The 22,566-nt window shown below is 37.0% G+C and overlaps 1 protein-coding gene across 23 annotated transcripts in view; it reads right to left on the minus strand.

Annotated features, from left to right (window-relative positions):
- The window catches only part of FOXP1 (forkhead box P1), a 493,539-nt gene that overhangs the window by 83,554 nt on the left and 387,419 nt on the right, over window positions 1-22,566 (minus strand). For 19 of the 23 annotated variants that reach the window (XM_073351104.1, XM_073351110.1, XM_073351096.1 and 16 more), the window contains 2 exons: window positions 5,912-6,049; window positions 4,524-4,613 (listed from right to left, as the gene is read on the minus strand). In XM_073351104.1, coding sequence (XP_073207205.1) covers window positions 4,524-4,613; window positions 5,912-6,049 — 228 coding nt within the window. Of the gene's footprint in view, window positions 1-4,523; window positions 4,614-5,911; window positions 6,050-17,290; window positions 17,448-22,566 lie in introns of those variants that run through there. The other 4 variants (XM_073351105.1, XM_073351115.1, XM_073351114.1 and 1 more) reach the window with 2 other exon arrangements.

The following is a 22,566-nucleotide window of genomic DNA, read 5'->3' on the forward strand; positions in this document are numbered from 1 at the left end:
TATTTATTGTACAATGACAGGAGGAAAACTTTTGTTGTGTAAAACATCAATACATCATGCCAGTGTTTAGCAGTTCCTTGTGCTAGCCAAAAACAATTTATGTAGATTTCCTTAGTAATTATCTGAGTGATAGAAAGATAATACAGTGCAGCAGTACAATAAATAGAAGGAAATTATCTAATATCCCTAATCTGCTAGGAATCATATCAAGGTGGAGGTCTTATCCCCATTATAGCTAACAATTACGGAAAGAAAATTAACTCTTACAAAACTGCAGGCCCAGACACTCTTACGAAGTGTCCAATCATCACCTTTTTTCATTTTAATGCCTTACAATCCCTTTAAAGATCCTGGGTCAGATCCTCAGCTTGTGGGCAACAGTGAAATCCACTGAAGGCACTGGAGCGACACTGGTTTACACCAACTGAGGAGCTGGCCCCACATTTTAAAAAGTCCCTGAAAAAATGTAAGGAATCAATTCACCCCATTCACATATGGAATGCTCCATTCGGATCATGGGAGAGGCATCAGTGCAACGATGAGAGAATAGACCCAGTCACGCTCAACTTGATAGAAGCTTGATTTTCAAAAAGGACTATTGGAGAAAGTTAAGAGCAATGGAAGCTATTTTTGTTCTAATCCCCAAATGCCTTATTTTATAGCAAAAACCTAACCAATCTCATATTAGCATCCAATTTCAGGCCTACCCCCATACCACTGAGAAAGTTAATTGAGTTCCATTCTGAAAAACAAAATCTACAGTACCGACAACAAAAATTTAAATAAATTAAAACTAAGAGCCAGCATTTTCATTTGTAAAACAGCATGCTCAAAATGATCCAATTGTTTTTCCCATTTTGCAAGTGATCAGATTAATGTAAACCACAATGATAGTGATGTTCATGTTTGAATAATTTTTGGCTCTTCAGATATTCTCATAATAAAAAATTATGAATGCGATCATATTAAAAAAAACGGAATTAAAATACTCCCTGGTATGGACATGGTTACTTGCCATCTTAATGTAAATTAAGATTTTACAACACTTTATTTATATAAATTGACTGATGCTTGTTTGGTTCTCTTCTCAGCTATCCCTAAGAAAAGCTCATGAAAGCTCTCTACATTTGAAAAGCCAGGATATAAAAGTATACAAGGCCCATTGTCCAAGAAAGAATTTAACAGCAACACACGTTGCCAAACTGTGCTCCCCACCCAGTTACCAAACACAGGATACAAGTCAGTTTGTTTACTTCTCACAATTGAATGCATACAAAAAAGGTCTCAGTGCAGTCCTGTTGTCAGGTCAGTAGTCAGTGTTAAAATGCTGAAATATCCTGATAAAACTTGCATTTTTGATCCCCTCCCATAAGCTTCTGTCAAAGGTCTGTTTTCCTTTCTTAGGTTACTCCCTACCGCCTAACATAAACTGTCAAAACTGCTGGAGGACAAACGGCCTTTTTAAAACAATCCTCTTAGCCCAACTTGAACACACAAAATGGGATTCTTCTGCTACCTTTATTTAAAAATTAATTCTGTCCGCTGCTTCTCAAAGTCAGTTCTGTCAGGTATCAGGGAATCAGTTTTGTAGACTAGATGAGCTAGAGCTTTAAAAAAAAAAAGAAGATTGCAGTGACTTACAGAAAGAGCTCTTGCAATCACTAATGGGAATTGTGAGCAGAACTTGCTATGCATCAAGCTGTAAATTCCCCTTAATATAATGTAAAAGAAAAGGTTGCAGAAGTCCTGTGTATTGTCCTGGTTATAGGTCAAATCTCTCTGACTAACAGAGTTTTGGTGGTGGTGGCTGGGTTTTTTTGTAAACTGATGGTACAATATTATGAGCCACTAATGACTGGGGGATAGAGTACATTAATACGCTTGTTCCATCTGTCAATGTCCAAGTTCAAACCATGTTAAAATCATAACCACCAGTCCAGATCACAAAACTGCTAGCATGTGACTGTCATTTTTATCACAAAATAGGACCACCAACTGCATGCTAATTTAGTAAGAACACCCTCTTTAGCTCAGGAAAATGGGGCTAAAAAACCTGTGGGATGAAATGCATTGTTGAAACAGGCCTCTAACCAACATCATCGGGGGAAAAAAAAGAAAAAGTAGTAAAAGCAAGTCTTGGACCCTTATTCTCCTACGTCTATTATATTATAATATTCTTCTTAAAACAGGAAGGAGTCTTTTCTTATTGTAACTCTAGATAGTGCAATATCAGAAGTGTGACCACAGTAAATCAGTGTGTTAGATATTAAAATGCCATCGCATTGTCTAACATCCCTTCTTGCCTTTTAACACAAAGTCTGTTTTTTCTTTCAACTCCAAGCCATCATCTTTGTGTCGGAGATGCTCTCCTGTCTGACAACAGCAATTTAGAAGAGTTAACTTTTATCGTTCATTCTGCTGGGTAACTTTCCCCTTCAAATTTCTTTATCTGCCCTCTGAGCTCATCTGAACTTTCATGTTCTCCCAGCATGCAGGCTTGCATTCAAAACTATGTCTAATAGACCAAATAAGAGGTTAATAAGAAGTGGCAACAGAAAGAAAAAATACAATCCCTGGTAACTGATAAGAATGACAGTGGCAGCCCTTTATTGTTTGTCTTCAAATATAGAGTTAAAGATCTTTAAAAAACTAAATTTTGATGCCTTTGAAAAGAAAGAAGCACAAAATAACAACAGGGGGTTATTGCCTGCCAGCCACAGGGGAGAAGCTCCATAATTCTTATTCTCCCTTTTGAAGGCTGTTAGAAATCTGATTCAAAAAAGCAACAGCAGAAGGAGAAAGCCTCTTGAGGCTATAGCCATTTCCTGTGATCATGCATAATGTGCTTCAAAAGTGGGTTTTTACCAATTCTGTTGATCAATTGCACCTCCTTCATATTCCCTCTTTTTTCTGCTGTGTTTACATCTGATGTGACTCAATGACAAGCACTGTCTGAGACTGTGAAACAGACCTGTCATGTTGATTTATGGGCGCATCAAACCACGACTTGTCCAAACTGAAGCTTGCAGTTCATTAATTAGAGAGTTGTGACTTTGAAGTCAGCTTTCAGACTGTGGTTTTTAACATTTGGCTTAATTTATATGCTCTTGAATGTGGATCTCTAAGGAAAAAACTGAAATTCCCTTCTTGTCTTTGAACTTCTTTTGACCGCACAATAATCATTTCTTTGTCCAGAGTGATGCCTGCATCCCAGAGTCATTAACGCACATTGAACTGCCACTGATGAGTAAGCCCTACTGAATTAGAAAAACAGCCAGCAAAACAAAGCTGAGAGCATTCTGCACACTGATATCTCACAATTACATGCCTTCCCTCCCTGTGCCATTTCCATTTTAATTACTGTTAGTCCTTTAGATTTACATTTTAGACACATTTTAATCTGTTCCCTTTTTATTATAGTGGTGCCCGTCCGCACATTGTAGTTACGGTTGTGTCAGCGTTTCCACTATAAACCCCCTATTTTCAGTGGTTTATAGCTCAACTGTAAAAATTCACACTGGGTTGAAATGTGGCATGGACGGCACAACTCGCCAAATTTGAAAAGAAAAGAAAATTGGTTGGGCCGTTTTTATTTTGAGTACTTCGTGCTGCGTGCCTGCCCCACGACAGAAATGCATCACCGCTATGGAAGGCATTACACAGCATCTTGTGCCAAGAAGCAGCTTACTAAGAGGAGTCCAGTCAGACACTGAGGCCACAGACTAACTAATGTTCAGGTCCCTGAACATGGATTTACATAGTTTCTCATGTCACTTCAAGGAGGAATTTTGGTTTCTTAAACTTTAAACAACAACAATATCACTATAAACTATGCAAGTTATGATTGTGATAAACGTTTAGAAAAGCAAGTGTATTCAAAGTTCAGACAGATACTTTTGGCCCTAACTTGGCCCATTCTGTCTATGTATTGCAGTGACAACAGATCGATGTCTCCTGCTATTATACATATCACGCGTGCTGTAATAGCTAGGCACAATGTGAGGAGTTGAGGATGGCCCTTCAGTCTTATCTTTGCATCTCAGATTTTGTTGATCTGTGTCACAACAAATGTTCCTTAAATGCAGTTCTTGTTCTAAGTTACAACTATGACAAATGTGTAATCTATGCCTCTGCCTTGATACAGGGAACCTGCACTCAAAACCTCTTGAAGTATTTCCCTGCTTTGAGAGCACAGCATCTTGACTACTGCATCCTTATTTTCACCCAGTGTAAAATAACTCACTTCCAAAAACCACTCTCCTAAGACACTAGTCAAGATACTTGTTCCAATACTCACACCAAACAGCAAGGTGTGATGTTGTGTATAAAATATGTGGCAGCAAGCAAATAGAAAGCACAAGAAAATAAAAGAGAAAACAGGACAATAACTCTAAAGCTGAAAGCTGAGACCTGATAGAGTCAGCTCACTTGTGTAATCATTTATAAGATGAATGACAGTTTAATAGCTACTAGGCAGTCTCCTGGGATCTGTGGTTTGAAAGTAAAATGGGTATTGTCTGTACCTCTTTAGGCTGTTTTCCAGCATGTTGTTGCTGTAAAAGTTGAAGCTGCAACTGTTCCTGTTGTTTCTTATAAAACTCTTGAAGCTGCTGCTATAAAGAAGAGGAAACACGGTAAGTAACAAAGTGGAGGGACAATTCAGTGTCCCTTTTGGTGTAACACACAAACGGTGATTTGAAAAATAGCATCCTTTTATCTGTAATGGTCTGACCTTTAGTTTGAAACTCGACAATAAATTCAGTGCACACTGACTATTCTTGGCATTATCGTTTGAAAAGTAATCTCCAAAATGAACTGATGAAAAACATACCATTTTCTACACAAACTAATTAAACTAAGGCAAGGAATGACCTTTGATTGTAACAACAAAGCCAAAATGCCCTTGCTGAGAGAGGCTGGTAAATTTCTGTTGTGAAACATATACATGCTTTCTAAATGATAGGGTTTGACTGTATTAAGTTTTGTTCAATACATACACAGACATCACAGATAATACCCCTTCCACTCCCCACTTCCCAGATGGATAGTAGATGTACGCAGTTTAGACATCCACTCAGTGAATGAGTGAGTGACAGAGTGACAGTGAGGAAAGACTACACAAGGTTAGCTTGTAGTGGCCTTTAAAGTCATCATGGAATTAATGAATTAATGTTGTACAGCACATTAAGATAAGTAAACTTTAAAACCATACTTCATTTGCTGCAAACTTTTAACTGACACAGGCTCACATGTTGAAATGGGGTACCAGGAAAACTAATACTCCACAATACATTCGTTTGTTGAAATTCAAGGGTTAAGGCTTGCAAATATGCTACGTTTCTGCTGACATGGTTTTGACAGTCCCTATTGTGCCATATGGGTTTAATAAGCTTTAGAACGGAAAACACCTCTCTACTGTAGTCTTTGTTTATTCCAACTAGTCAGAAGGAAGTGATGTGCCAAGGAGAATGCAGGTGTAAGCAATGGCGGCATCTGTAGGATTCTTGTTTCTTAAACGTACATCGTTATGTAGCTATTTGGGAAAAGCTGTTAGCTTTAGTCCCTACACTTACGTTTTCAATAGCAATAGCTAGCTTTAAATACAAAAGAGCAATTAGCTCACCCCAGATACATCTACTATTCATGTTCTGTGCGCATATAAATCTCCTCACTGTATTTTCCACTGAATGCATCCGATGAAGTGAGCTGTAGCTCACGAAAGCTCATGCTCAAATAAATTGGTTAGTCTCTAAGGTGCCACAAGTCCTCCCGTTCTTTTTGCGAATACAGACTAACACGGCTGCTACTCTGAAACCTGCTGCAGTATATAGGCAGCTTTCTCCCCAGGAATATTGAAGGACATTAGCACACCTATAATAGCCATCTTACCAGCTGTAAAAGAAACAATTACCTGTTGAAGCATGAGTGCCTGCTGCTGCTGGAGCAGGACCTGGAGTTGCTGGGGAGTTAGCACTTGTTGCTGGAGGATCTGCTGCATTTGTTGGGGAGTGATAACTTGAGGTGTCATCATAGCCACTGACACTGGAACCTAGAACATTAACACAGTGGGCATAAGAAGCCAGAACACTTTGTAAAGAGTTCTACTACAGTTTATTCTACTTTTTAATATTAAGCATTTATTTGTTATCTTGATAATTATTTGTCCATTGCTATGTCTACGGAACTGGTTCAGAAACCATCCTGTTTTCTGCTGTATTGCTTACTTCTCATCCTCTGTCGTGTCAAAGTAACAAAAAGCGCAAGAGCTTTTAGAGTCCAATGGAGTAAACATGAAAGCACTGATTTTATTTTCTCCCAGCTACATCTTCTTTCTCCAAAACATTATTGAAATGAAAATTATTTCAATATATGAATACAGTATAAGCTGTCAAGATAGATTTATTTTTAGAAGAAACAGTCAACTCAAAAAAACAGACACAAAAAAAACAATCTGGTGTCCCACACTGATGGGATCCAGACCCTCGTAAGACAATGATTTTAAGAAAATGAATGAAAGCTCAGGGATGTGACTAACAGAACCTATGTTCCTATGCAATTTTAACAGAAAGACCCTACTACAATGTCTTTACCGTTCCATATTCACCCAGCATACAGATGTCTTCAATTCTTTCATATTACGTGAGATACCATTAAAAGCCGCTTTCTATGACATTTCAGTGACAAACAGCTACAGTGATGAACTTGATAGCATTTCATATTTGCAACTGTTAACACGTTTCTGCACGGGCATCTCTGCAAGGAACCTGTACACTGTATCTGAAAGGATGATGTCTTGTTCAGATAAAACACTGACATTAAAATGACAGGCTGTCTTGGCCAAGGTTACACAAATTGTATTCAAGCGGATATCTAATGACAATGCTATGAATTCTGCAAGCTTTCTAGAATGTAATTTAGCTATTCAAAATAATCACTGCACTTGTATTTAATTTGCAGACTACATGAGAACCATTTTGTCAGTCCCAGTAATGCAAGAAGACTATTTCACAAGAAATAATAAAAAAAGAAAAAAATAGAAAGAGAAAACAACAATAGAGCAAAAAGACAAAACCCATATGACTTTTAACAGTAATATTTAAGCACCTTACTTTTCTTAAGTTTCAAATCAAATATGTGACAGCACAGAACTAAAAGCAGTAAAGGATATACTTTGTTAAAAAGGATCTCTTGTCATCTCATGTATTACAATAAAAGGTAATAACATGTTTTGCACTTTCTCTGCGCACCACTTTTTAAAAATCAGCAGACAATAGCTGATCAGAAGATAAAAGAATTTTAAAAAAATCTTTCAGAGTAGTAGTAAGCAAGAGAGAAATGCAGTATTAATTTTATGTAACATAATGTCTTAATATGCAGTTTATCTTGACTTTTTCACATGATTTGTCCTGCCATTTGCATAGCAAGCTCTCATTCCTAATTTCACAGTCATTATGCACTGATGTCCTGATTTCTCAGCATCACTAATTTTGATGAACTAAAAATGGTTCCTGAAGGTCAGATTCACGTACAGTGCACATCCTCCAGTGCTGTTGTGTATATGTTATGTGCAAGCCCCACGAACTGCTTTTAAGACATTTGTTTGAAAAAGTCCAAGAAATGGTTACGCACTTTTGATAGCTCATTAACACAGCACTGGAATGTCACCCAGGAGTTCTCTGTACTGCCGAGTGCTTCTGAAGGTGCACTACGGTATACACCTCTACCCTGATATAACGCGACCCGATACAACACGAATTTAGATATAACGCGGTAAAGCAGCGTTCCGGGGGGGGAGGAGGGCAGGGCTGCGCGCTCCGGTGGATCAAAGCAAGTTCGATATAAGGCGGTTTCACCTATAACGCGGTAAGATTTTTTGGCTCCCGAGGACAGTGTTATATCTGGGTAGAAGTGTACATCTGGACAATCCACCATAATATACAACAGACCGTCACATCTGATCACTCAGAAAATAAATATTTAGTTACGGGACAGATCCTGTTTCCATTGAAGCCAACGGTGAAACCCTCAATGGGCTGGGACCAGGATTTAGCTGTATGTGTATTTCTATAGTGAACATACAGGACAGCAACAGCACTGCAGAAGTGCCATACCAATTGAGACAGACCCCGAGAAGCCTCAGTCATCTGTTGGTAAACTCATTAATTCTGAGCAGCCTAATCCACGTGACTTTTAAAATAACTTTTTCGAAGTAGAAATTTCTTACTTATATTCGGTAGTCACCATACTAGCCTTTAAGCTTTATTTGTCTTTGTTACTCCATCCCAAAAGAAGTTTACTTTTCCTTGAGGTTTACACTATCTTTTATTGAAGTACAACTGAGTAAACAGAGAAGGAAGCATGTTTAAGTATGTTTTCTGTGCTATTCTTGGAAGATATACAATACAAATACTCTTCAATCAGATTTCTGACAACAACCAGGGACACAGACAGGAACAGGGTGGGGTGCTGTAAACCCTACAGATCAGTGATTAATACTAAGGGCCACATTATTCTGCCCTTGGTTATGGATGGACAACTCCCACCGACTTCCATGGGAGTTGTGCACATGGGTCTAAGGGCAATATTTGCCCCTACATTTGAAAAGTGTTTGTGTCCCTTCCAACAAAGAATTTCTAAACAGAAACTGTTAACACTTTGCTAAAACAGAAATGTTTTACAGGTAGCAGAAAACACATATATGGCATCTTTCAGACAGCAGGAGCATGCTGATGAGCTCAACTTACTTTTATCATCTGAAACCACGTTGTCACACCAGCTAGCTCTGTACTGCAAAAGAGGGCTCAGCTTTTAATTTATAAATGTAATAAAAGTTAGATTTACCCAAAGTTTCTGCTCCAGCATATCATGAAAATAATTTATGGAAACCTTTAACAAACATATTCAAATGGACCAGAAACTATTGTGTCAAAGAAAAAAAAAGAGCACTGTTTAAGGACTTTAAATAGTTAAGAATTATGGCCTATATATCCACTCCCTTAACTCCCAACATCCAACTTGTTCATGTAGCTAGTCCCTAGTAATACTAGGAATCAAAGGGCATGCAGCACCAGCAACAGCCTATTATAGCCCACACTTTATTACCCATTACTACTGAGGTCATTAGCGGTAAGAGTGATTGTACCGGTCTTAACCTATTGATCATTGTAACTACTATCATTTAATCCCGTGTTGAATGTCTGGAAAGCTGCTAAAGGCACACAAGAGAGAGTGCTTTAGAGTTGAGAAATATAGCCAAAGCTTGGAAATTACACTTTGATTCATAAAATCTAGCCAGTGGTTTAAATCAATAGTATTTAAAACAGTCATGTAAGTTCTTAACTACAGCTCTCTAATATTTATAGATCCCTTTTTGAGTGTATTCAGTCAAAATTAAATTTTATTTTAAGATCCTGTACAATATACTTTACATTACTTCAGAGAAAAATATTTATTTCTGATATTTTGTGTGACAGTAAGTCAAACCTGAACTGGGGGTTGTAAGTTAATTTGAGATTTCTCGCTCTCAAAGGTGAATTTAAATGTGTTGCCAAAAACAAAAACAATTATAATTATAAACCTACATTGAAAATGGCTTACCTGTTTAAGCACATGAAAATGAGTGTGTTTTATGAGTTAACAATGAATCACAGAAGGCAGTTTATGAAGAACTAAAATAATTCTGTCTTACTGCCTTCGGGGAGTTGAAGTTCAAATTAAACTACTGGCAGATACATATAGAGAATGGTAACTTACCAAGAACAATAGAAATCACCCTTAATTAGTTGTTTATTTCTATTTTCAGAAAGACATAGTATTGTTGTTGTTGTTGGTATATTTAATAGACTTTATGCTGAATTGTTGACCGATAACAATAGGGTTTGGGAGACACCCAGCTGCATGTAAATCTGGCAGTAGAGGTAAAAATACAGCTGCATTTTGGCTTTTGGAACTCTACTAGTATAGACCTGCTGACATCCTAATATCATCAACGGCAAAAAATGTCTTTAATACTAACAATTGCTTTCAGACTCTTTATTATTTCTCTCAAGGCTCTGTTTGCTATTTCTCGGGATTCCACAACAATCCTTTCCATTCTGGGCCATCTCCTCAGCCCTGCAAATATACCATGTTATAGGATGCTTACCAAGAAAAAGAAAAGAAAAACTTAAAGAACTTGGGCCAAGTTCATCCTCAATGTAACAATGGAGTTACACCGATGACGCATTTGGCACTGTTCTATCTAAATAGGATAGAGTTAAGAGGAAGAAAATGATTATAATCTATTTTTCCCTTTTCACTTATGTTAACATAATTAAATACTAACCAAATATTTTTACCTAGTTCAAACTTGTATACAGAATAAACCAGCATAGAATGCAATTTGCACATATCTCATTATTGGAGCTGGCTGTACTACTGTTAACTATCACAATACATTTAAGAGGTGGATGATTTCTTTAGGTTAAAAAGCCCCCCAAACTAAAATCTTTGTCAGCAAAACCCTCATCCCTTGTGACAGCGTGTTAAAATTTGGCACAAATCAAGTTACCATGCCAAGTATCTGGATTTCAAGACAGTGTTCCTTTGGATGAAGGCTTTGTTGCCAAAAGTTAAATGGAGCAAAAATATAACTGAACGCGTAAAAAGAATGAAGGATAGAGCAGTAATTAAAAATAGTGGACTACATGAAAAATAGAGCTGTAAATAAATAACCATTAACCTGACTGCCTATCGTAAGACTAAAATGTGAAATATACAAAATACAGAAACCTTCAAGTGAAGCAACATAAAAAAATAACTGTGGTGACATCACAAGAGAAGACAGACCACTGATGTATTGGAAACAGAAAAGCATAATGCCGCAGTCTGTATCTGATGCTTATAAAATAATAAAGGACTGAACACAGTACCCATATTCATCCTGGGAGCGTCAAATATTTCTGACATAATATTTCAATCATCAAAACAACAACAACAACAAAGCTAAACTGCTTGAACTATTCATGCAGAAACTATCATTCTGTATCATTATGAAAAATTGAATTTCACTTTTAGACAACTATTTTGCCACAATACCATATAACACATTAAGACAGGTAATGTTTATTATATTAATGTAAAATCAGCTAAATAGTTAGTCATTAGCATAACAGTACGCTGCAACAATATAACCCCCTATTAAAAAAGAGGGGGGGGAACCCTCTTTAAAATTCAATTAACATTTTATTTTTATCATTTAGTTTATTACATTTTATCAAGAGGAGCGATATTCCTTTGATTTATGTAACGCAGTAATCTCGGCTCTCTTGGAATCCTGCAAGATTTCAGAATATCTACTCTATGAAGTCTTCTGTATTCTTCTCTAGTCAAAACAAAACTGGTAAAATTTCATCTTTTTAAACACAGAATGGGACATTAGAAGAACTTAATTTGATCTTATCTACCACTTCTCATGCATACCAGGTCCCTACTAAGTGCTAGGATAATTGTTTCAGCTATAATAAATAGCCATTTAATTTGCATAAAAATATAAAGTTTACATAAATTAAATCCTTTCTACTCGTAACATTTCTCAAATACAGATGAAAGTGGAATGCACACAAACAGTCACTGAATAAGCAGAATGATCTTTTCAACCTCACAATTTTTTTACATTAAAAAAGTTTCTTTTTTTTCTGCTCCACCCACATGAGAGGAAAAATTATAACCTAAATGTACTATTCAAACTAGTGATGCCATTTTATAATGAATCAATACAAAGTATGGCAAATATTTAGTACTTTCCTCCAGAGGAAGAGTTGGATCAACAACATTATGACAAAACCCAATACCCGCCCCTCCCAAAACCCATACCACCAAAATATCCCCAAACCCATCAAAACCTTTGAAACCTCATCTTTAATGCACTGAGCAATATATTGGGTTCCTTACATTTGTGTATTAATTCATTAATAAATTAAGGGGCACTTAATTAAATAATAAACTGTGATTGAATCAGCAGCATTTAATATGTCAAGAACTTTATGTGAAATTAAAAAAAAAATACATAGGGAGGCATTTTCTTCACCATTGCATGTTTAAATAAAAAAAACAAAACTCCCCTTCCCCCTGCAAAAAAGAACCAGAATTATTTTGAATGGTTATGTCTCTTCACTTTAAATCTATTCTTTCCTTAAAGAGTTAAACACGAAACTATCCGTTCTTCTAATTTTGGGCATTAGAGGAGACCTGTACTGGTCAGTTTAAATATTAATAAGCAATTTAAAAAATATACTCAGCTTGTTAAACCAATCTACTTAAATGTAATACAAAAGAGTCAAATGATGCTATGACAAACTTAACTTCTGTTCTACTTAAGCACTCTTTTAGGTGTTGCTACTTTGTTCGGAATTATAGCCTTTAAAATACTTGTAAACTTTATTTGCTTAAAATGGGCAGCTTTTCACACTTATCACAGACACCTTCATCTGTACATCACAGCTAAGCATAACGGTGCAAATTAGATTCTAATGAGAAAACATCAGTTGCTTCTTTGACAATCTTGCCATTCACTGATTTACTTCTAATGAAGACACACTCCAACCAGCAAGCTCTGTGTGTGTTAAAGGTCAAAACACGTTCAAAAAAATGCCTAGCAAAATCAAGGCAAATGGGAAGCCCGTAAAGAAACCTTTTCATAAAGTGGCTTGGCAATTAGAATAATTGTGCAAAAAGCCATCTTCAGTAAAAAGTAAAAGAAATTAAGCTGCCAGCACTGTAACAGGTTAGATGAACATCAAAATTTAATGTATTCTCCCTTGTGTCATCTTGTTTTGTCAAGACATCAAATAGAATTGGAAAGTACAAAATAACAAGCCCTTGAGAAATCACAGAAGCCGACCTTTTTGATGTTGTTGGTTTACCTTGTTCTCAGTTATTTGAACAATGATGTTTCAGATTTAAGGGCAAGATAAAGCTTAAAATTTAAAACCTATCAGGTTGTTGTTGTTGGTTGTTTTTTTCCCCCTCCTAAGTAATACAACATCTTACCTTATCAATAAAGGTAAATCTATCACAAACCAGTGCAGAGAAGAATGAGCAATTATGCATATTTGTTCAATATTTATTCTATTTTTCCAATATTCATTTAGCAAACAGATACAGTTTCTAACACTGCACTACACTGGAAAGGTTAAAAATCAAAAAAGGCTGGAAAAGAGCTACTTCCCATTGTTACTTCACTCCAAAATCTCTACACAGCCATTTCAGCCAGTTCTGCAGATGAAGACATGATACATTTTTCCCCTTCCTTACAACTGGAAAATAAAGCTGTACAAGAAAGCACCTTATAAAAACAAGGTAGTACAGGACATTTTAACTGAACCCTGAACTACGGCAAACTCATTTCCAGTAATGCAGGTCTGCTTTCAATAAAACAAACTACTTATAACCGGTCAAGCCATTCCCCAAACAACAACAAATTTTGTTTATGGTGTCAGGAATTTCTCCCAATTTTGCTGTGCAAGCATTGAGAAAACTATCCCTGCTATTTCTTTTACCTCGCAAGGAGGAGGGAAAAACCCATCAATAACTTATCTCATAGGAATAAACATTTTCATAAATTAAGCCCAAGCTCTATTTCTGTCAAGCACACACTTGGCTAAAACTGATATACAATGATTGCAAGAGATATGTCTCAAGCAATCACATCATGGCTTCGCAGCTCCCCAAACTTTTGGATGGAATAAGCCTCTCCTAACTTGAGACAACCAGAATATACAATCCTTTAAATTTAACAAACACTGTTACAGTTCATGTTACACTGAACCAGCCAACTAGTTAGCTTCAGTATATTCAAAATAAATGAACATGGAACACCTAGTATTTTCAAGTACTAGTAATACACAATGTCCAGCTAAAAGGCTGCTTTACAATTAAATTACGTTTCTTCTCTCCATCTCTCAGTGTCCAAGAAACATTTTTAACCTTATCCACACACCTGTTGCAAGTTTTCTCTTGTTTACATTCACAGTACACTAAGCATCAGCACAACTTCTGTGCATGTCGGATTATATTGTCCATCATTACTGAATAATGGGCCCTTTTCAATAATGCCTGTGTGATCTGTTATAACTGGCAGAGAACGGTCAGTTTGATAACTATTTACACTGCAATATTAATTTCAGGATGTTATTGAGAGTTATATTTTCAAAATGTGCATAGGGATCATCGAGATGTAGCTCGTTGTTCTGTATTCACACCAGCATGTATAGGTCTACAAAGCCATGGCCTTTTATTTTATTTTTCATGTCACTTTCATTGTATCTGATACTATTCATGTTTAGTTAAGCTACAGTTGGAATGTCTAGCCAGAGCACGTCCTAGATAGAGCTCATCTATTTTTTAGAGTAAAAGATTACACTGTTTTAAAAAACAGGGTGAATAAGTATAGTAAAGTGAACCTTTAAAAAACACTAACTATACCAAACAAAAATATTTCAAACCAGCCCTTCTTATCAAAAACTTTCTGATAATTTATGGTTTACCAACTCAGCAAGGTTACGCAACACTGCATGCCTTTAGATGCATTATTTGACTCAGTTGAGATTTAATTAAGATCACAGCCTCCAAAATCCCTGTCAAATGAAAATTCACAGAAGACAATACACTATATATCCTCATGCAGATAGTCTCCATTCCATGCTCTGGAATAACATAAGTTAATCCTCATTTCTGTGGTGGCAGACAAAAGTTCACTAATTTTGTTTTCTTTTGACACTTGTGTTGTTTTCTGTTTTATGTCATGGGATCATTCCTTTCTGAGAGGGGGAGAGATTTCAGAGCAAATCTGTCTGAATATGGCAGCTGGTGGTTTTTTTTGACATTCTCACAGCTCCACTGTGATGTCATCAAAGTTTTCATAAAATTAACCCCTACTTGTAAGAACATCACTTTATGACATCTGTCTATTGCTGAAAATGGGGTGAGGAAGATGGACAAAACATAAAAATTCCTTTGACTTTGGACTGTAAGTTTAAAAAAAAAAATTAAGGCTATAAATGGCATTCCTTTCTTTCCCATTTATAACCAACTTTTAACAAGGGATTAACCTGTCTGTGTTTTATACCTTTTCACGTGAGGTGCTCTGAAATCATGAAAGCAGCATACTGAATTCCAATATGATTCTCCATCCTTGTGATACCAATCCATATTTTAGGGGAATGCATTTAGTTTTTACTCAGATTTATCTAGATGCTGATATTAGCCACTGTAAATAAAGGAATATTATTTTTGAAAGGAAAATTGCTGGCACTTTACCTTGTCCAAGCGTACTTCTATTTGCATTATCTTAATATCTGGTTGCTTATCTCATGGTTTAGAAATGACAGGTGCTAGAAGTCTTTTGTTTGACAGCCTACTACACAAATAACTGTCTTGCTTGAAAGGGCTAATGCACTACTAATGAACAATAAATCAACTTTGATTATAAAGTGTCAGACCAATCAGTTTTCAGTTCAGCTCTATCACATTCTAGGCCAAGTCAGCGACACTGTTTAGTCAGGATTTGGGTTTCATTTTTACATCCTTATCAATGACATTTTTTAAGGCAGTCACAGAGCTCATTTAAAGCCCTGTGAAAACACAGTTTCCAGTTGATGTGAAGAAAGGAGTTTTAACAGTAGCACCGTAGAAGCAGTGCTTTCACAACAATTTCCTACATTGCTACTGTGATAAATATACAATTCACAAAAAGACAGAACATCTACACACACACACACACGCTATACATACACATACATTAATATATTTGATCACATATAGGTGTAAACATATAGAGAAACCTCTTCAAACTTGATTCAAAAAGTATTTAAGATACCTGAAGGCTTTGTATAGTAAACATGATAACTAAGGGCCCAATTCTGCAATTACTTACTACCACGCATAGTGCTCATATGTATACATTTATTTCAACGAAACACCTCACATAGGTAATAACCCACATGCATAGTGCTTCCAGGATCAGGCCCTTAAGTACTAGTCATGAAAACTAGCTTTGATCCAAATGAAATGTAATTTATTGTTTTGTTTTTAAAAAGGTAGACTAGCATGTTTAATTTACATTTTACTAGATATAAACTTCAGTAATTTATTTAGTTAACATTTCAACACTGACAGCTAGAATAAATCCAACTATTTAGTTTCATAAACAGATCTTAGTCACCCATTGAATGATTCACACTTCCTGCTGCCAAACTTGTTTTTGTTAAAAATGAAGAAACTGTCATTTTCAGAATACTGACATCTATTAAAATAAACACATTGCATTTAAAAGTTATTTTGCTTTTACATTTTCTGAATATGGGAATAATTTGACCTGTTCAGTATTTCCTTAAAACATATAGGGTGTGAAAGAGTTAATTCCAAAGAGGAAGAGTGTATATGCACTTTGCTCTAAACTTACCACCCACTTCCTAAGGGTTTCCTCCTCCCCACTACCACCAGCCTAGAAAAATCATCTCATTTGCACTGCAATACTGTATTGCAGGGCTGACACTTAACTTAGCTACATTTAGATCCTGTTACACATGTATTTCACTGGAGTTCATAACACCAGTCAATGTCAAAAACAAAGCTCACTCACTTAATTTCACATGGCAAATTTAGTCCCAAACAAATTCAGCAATCACAGTGCCTGACATTTAAACCTCACAAAGTATTTTATTCGTCTGTGTGGTGGTTTGGGTTGTTTTTTTCTTTTTGGCAAACTACAGTCATTTAGTCAGCTAAGATGAAAATAGTCCAGGCAGATATGGAAACAAATGATCAGAATGAAAAGAGCAACAACATTCTATTTGTTTACTTATTACATCTATAATAACCTACAAAAGAAGCAAACAAAATATAATTCCCTTCTCTTATATGTAATTATTTACCAAGTGCTTCAAAAAATTCTTGCACTGGATGAAAATAAAGCACAGCATAAAAGCAGCAATAAAAGTAAAAAAAAATTAAATAATATTAAAGACTGCAGAGATATAAACATTCTTTTATTTTTAAAGCTCTCACATACTGCTGAAGAGTTGAGAAATAGGCCTGTACACTGTAGCTCCCTACACCTTTTCCCCCCAATTTTGTCTGCGCTGATTCTAGTTACTGTGCAACTGCCTTAAGGTGATAAACAAAGATTATAAAAGAAAACAAAACTTTAAAAAGCAATATGCCTCTTTATTCCTACATATGCAAAATTAAACAGTCACGCTGTGCACAAGGAAGATACAAAAAAATCACAAAATCAATCATATTGACAAACCTGACAAACTCCATTTAGCTGCCACCACAAACAGAGTGCTGGGCCATGAAGCTCTATTAAGCCTTGTTGTACAGTCTTTAGCTTCCTCAGGTTACAGACAGATTGCACGCGCAAGGGTGCTCCTGAGCTGACAAGATGCAAAACTACCCAATCAGCCACGCCCTTCTCCACCAATCACAACCAGCCTCTAAACATAATCAGTTCAAACACCCTTACACAATGGGCCTCCTCTTTTTTACAGCCGGCAGGTGAAATAATGCCTTTGTGAAATAACGCTTTTGTCTCTAAAGCAACTACAGTTAATTGCTGTTAACCCTTTGACCTGACTATGCGTGTGTCTGCTCTCTAAAAAGTATGGCAAATAGCACACATTTACCCTTAATCAAACAGCTGTTAAGAACTATTCTTTAACAAATAATAATAATAATAATAATAATAAAAAAAACCCCATACTTACTGATAAACTGTTCAGGATTATAACCTTTAAGAGCAATCTGTTTTGCAGAGACTAGATGCCACTAAAAAATTGCTGCTAACACAATAGTTCATAACAATCATTTTAAAATTGGATGGAATGAAAAGGACCAAACAGCATTAGAGAAAAATACTGCCCCCCCTCCACTTCGAAAACAGCCTTTTAAAGACAACTAACTTGTCACGTTAAATGATTTTTACCAAGCTTGAGTAGTTTTGTTAACTAAAGATTAAGCATGTTAGGATTATGTAAAAAAAAAAACAGAAAAACAAACAGCAAAAAGCCCTCCATGAGAAGTTTGTACAAATGATTACTGTGTCTAGCCTGTAAATGGGACTACCTTTCCCTCTTTCTTTCATAAACAAAGCAAAGGGAAATTAATCACAGTCCTAGAATGGTAAGATGTTAAAATCTATCAGAAGGCAAGGTTGCACCTCTTGTATCATTGAGATCATTGTTTCACAAATGGGGGAGTTTTATCTGTCTGTTCTTAAGGCAGCCAAACAAACATTTCTGAGTTCAGTGGAAGTGAAACACTCTGTTTGGGTCTGTGGTACATTTGTAACACTAGGGTTAGTGGTTTTATGTAACTCAAAACAATCCCTCTCGACATCTCACCTGTTCAAGCTGAAAGAAATACTTTTTTGGCCCTAATCTTGAATATAAAAACAAATCTTGTTTTTGTGCGGTCTCTAACCTACAGATTGGAACAGCCCCTGCAACCGATTCTACTGGTCTAAAAACCTATAATAAATTACCGGCGTCATCTGTGTCAATAAAATACTAAGCAAAATGTCCATCATTATTTTTAGTATTTTTTGTCTTCACAGTTTCGAGATATGAAATTCATTTAAAAAGTTAGTTTAGATGCAAGTAACTGAAAAACAAAACCACATTAATAACATCCCCTTCACAATCGTATTTTATTTGCAAGAGTCAATGAATATCAGACAACAGCCCTATTAGTTATGCTGCGAAAGAATCTTGCAAGAAGCAAAGACAAAGGACCCAATTTAGTGACAACTTGTGATCTGATGTTAAATGGGATGTGATACGGATTGCTTTCCACCCTAAAGTGTTTTCATGTCAGATAACAAATTTATTAATGGGATTTTTTTCAGGTCAGAAAAAATCTGACCCCACCCTCTTATGAATGTTTAATAAGGGACTAAGAGCATCTTTTGCAAGACCCTAAATCTGCCAGAAAGTGCCTCCATGAATCAGAAAGATCCTGCTTCTTAAAGGCACACACACAAATTGAAGGACAGGTCAGCACATAAATGGCATGGAAATGGATTATGTTTGTAAATATCACATATGATGAAGAGAGAAAAAAACATGTACAACCACATAGAGAATTTAAAAAAAAACACCATCTAGAGATGATGTTATGGATGAATTAACAACACGCTGCACTTAGGAGAATGCCTTCTGTCCAGTGACCTCAAAGTACAGTTGACTGCCACAAACTGTTTGGGATTATTGCAAATACAGCGGTTAGATTTTTCAATATTTTCTCTCGGGGTCTACCTCCTGCCCATTCATTGTCACGTAACAGCCCTCTGGCAACTACAGTAATAGTTTACATGAAAAGGTAACATTAAGAAAGCGTTTCATGTATTTTTAGCTTCTTTTAATAGTATTTAAGCAGCCGAAAACAAGGAAGGGAGCCAGCATCATGTGACCTGGTAGCACTCCAAAGACCAATTGCAAGTGGTCCAGGAACCACAGTTTGGAAAACTCTGATCTAGTTTGTATGGCTCGATGCAAACTTTTTGGCAATAACATTACATGAATCATGATTAAATCATGTCTGTAATTTTTATTTTCATATACAGCCCCACAGAGGCACATACTGCACAAAGGAGGATCACTTGCCTAGTTCTGTTCTTGGTTTCGCCGTTGCCATATAACTCGGGACAGAAGTCCATTGTCTGGTGCAGGGATTGGCAACTTTTAGCACGTGGCCACCAGGGTAAGCCCCTTGTTTACCTGCCACGTCCGCAGGTTTGGTCTATCGCGGCTCCCACTGGCCATGGTTCACCGCTCCAGGCCAATGGGGGCTGCGTGAAGTGGCGCGGACCGAGGGTTATGCTGGCCACCGCCAGTGGCAGCTGCAATTGGCCAAACCTGCGGACGTGGCAGGTAAACAAACTGGCCTGGCCCGGCAGGGGGCTTACCCTGATGTGCCGAGTGCCAAATGTTGCCGATCCCTACTCTGGTGCTATGTCAGCAAAGAACTGGGACTATGAAGCTAGCACTTCATTTGTAGCACATACCATCATCTCCTTTTGGAGAAAGGTGCACAACTAAACAATGAAAGGTGCGATCTAGTCGCATAAACACAGGACTGTGAGCTAGGGGCTCCTAATTTATAATCCTGGCTCTGACACCAACTCCCTCTCTGGCCTTCAACAAGGCACAGAGGCTCTTTTTCATTTTTATTTTTAAAGTAACCAACAATCTTGGGCATCTCAGTTTCCAGAGCCTCACTTCAGAGATCAATGCACTCACTTTCAGAGCTGCTGAGCACCCCCCCAACTTCAAATGAAGTTAGCGGCCTTAGCCTCTTCCTCTGTCTCCCCATCTGCAAAATGGGGACAATATTAATTAGCTGCTTCTCAGAGGTGTTGTAAAGATTGATGTTTTTAAAATGCTTTGAAGATGAAAAGCGCCATTTAAAGTACTAAGTACCAGCTGTGGAGCTGGCCAGGAGTATTTTTAAAGCACTTCACACCTCTTCATATAAAAGCCTAATACCTGCAAACTCAGTCACGGTCTGCTATGAACGAGGATTCCCAGAGCAGCAGAGAGCATAGCTGTGGTTCAGTAGAGTCACAAGAAAACACAGCCAACAAATATTGCAGAAGACCAGGAAGAACAGCATGTTCCCCCTTTTAAATCGACTAGGATATGGAGAGATCTCACAAATACTGAATACTGAGTATAACTGGCACATGGAAATCGGAGATTTAATACATGAATAGGAAATGAAAGCTAGAAATGATGGCTCAGGGATAAGCGAGGAGTCCGGGACGGCTATCTGGCACTGGACTCAATTGACTTTTGACCCATGTTAAATAGCAGTCAAGATAGTAGGTGAAACTCAGTGGTTGGAATACAGCATGAATACCTGGTTCCGAGATCCAAGCCAGAGGAGGAGATTGTGCATATGTGGCAGAGGTGAACATAGTGGAAGAAATGGTTTTGTTACATCATTACCCTACAGACAGTTTAGGAATAGCGTTCCACTGCTCTCTGCACACAGAGATACCCATTTTTGTCTCAAAGCCAGAGACTGTGAGGCAGATTCTGCTCTCGTTTACACTGGCGTCAATCTGGAATAACCCCAATGACCTCAGTGAAGTTACTTGGGACTTACACCAGTATAAATGGAGCAGAATCTGGCCCAGCATGCTGCCTTAACAGAGATCAATTCAAAGATGAAAACATCATACAGGCAAAATGCCTGACATTAATGCTCAGTACAAGATTTAACCCACGCAAATGGGGTCACATGCTTTAGTCTGGGCCATTCCAGGTACCACCAGGAGGGACAGAGCTGATCATTCATATAATAGGTTAATAGATGGAAGAAAAATCAGACAAATAGGAACAAATCTAACAATAAAAATTGGTGTATTAACAATTTATGGGAAAGCTATAAGAAAGATTGCTAATAATATTCGGGCTTTTCTCCTGTTAGATTTTTCTCTGCTTTTTTGGTTGTATATTGCGTGGTATTAATTCCCCACTTCTTTTATCCATCAAAAAGGTACAGCAGGCTTCCCCGCACTGCCTCTTCCATATGCGCAGATCTGGGGAACAATCAGCAGAGGTAAGCCCATGCCTACTGGATCCCTCACCTCTGTGCTGAGATGCCCACCAGCCTTACCAATGTGATGTGGGGTCTTTGTGATTTGGGAAGATTTACAGTGGAAACAATGATGTTACAAGTAACACTGTATTTTGAAGAGACTCTGCCAATTTGATAGCTAATCAGTTTAAAAAACAAAACAAATGATGAGTTAAGACTTGGGCCCCCATGCCAGTTTTTGTGGTTTTATAATCACATTTTCCAAGGCTAAGATTTTTTTACTTTCCTAGTTGTTGTTTGAAAGACCTACAAAAACAATCGTGGAAAAAAAAAATCACAGACTGAACAGGAAACGGTGAAACTGACGTTACACTAAGTGCTGTGAAATGCACAAAGCAAACTCCCCCCCCCCCTCAACCCCCATCCCAACTTTTAGTCATTTTAAATGGTAAAATATTTTCAGACAGAAGTATGATTTTTAAGGTGACTGTGTCCCTCTTAAAAAACAAACAAACAAACAAACCCTGTCTATCCACAGGGCTCTAAAGTAGTTAATATAGTATCAATAGTGTTTGGGTCAATGCTACACCTATTTTGATATGGAGCTAATTACGTTGTTTTTGCTTATTGTTCATACAAGTTTGGCTTGAAGACGACATTTTTATTTCCTCTCAATGTTGTACAATGGTTTAAATTTCTCTTCATGACATGTGTTAAATTACCATACACATCTTCATTTAATGCAACATTTTATAACCAGTGTTACTAGTTAATTTATATATACACAGCAGGATGTGTCAACATTCAGGTGAGTTATGACTATGATTGTGCAGGAGTTATGGAAGACATTTCAGCAAAATTATGGTTCCCTTTAAACATAAAAATATTAATAATGAATCAAACATCCCAGGTAAAAACAAATTTTATTTAATTGCAGCCCCCTACCATCCTTAAAATAAGTAAAATAAATAAATAAAAATGGCA

Source organism: Lepidochelys kempii, chromosome 7 (assembly GCF_965140265.1).
Source record: "Lepidochelys kempii isolate rLepKem1 chromosome 7, rLepKem1.hap2, whole genome shotgun sequence".
In the NCBI taxonomy this organism is placed as follows: domain Eukaryota; kingdom Metazoa; phylum Chordata; order Testudines; family Cheloniidae; genus Lepidochelys; species Lepidochelys kempii.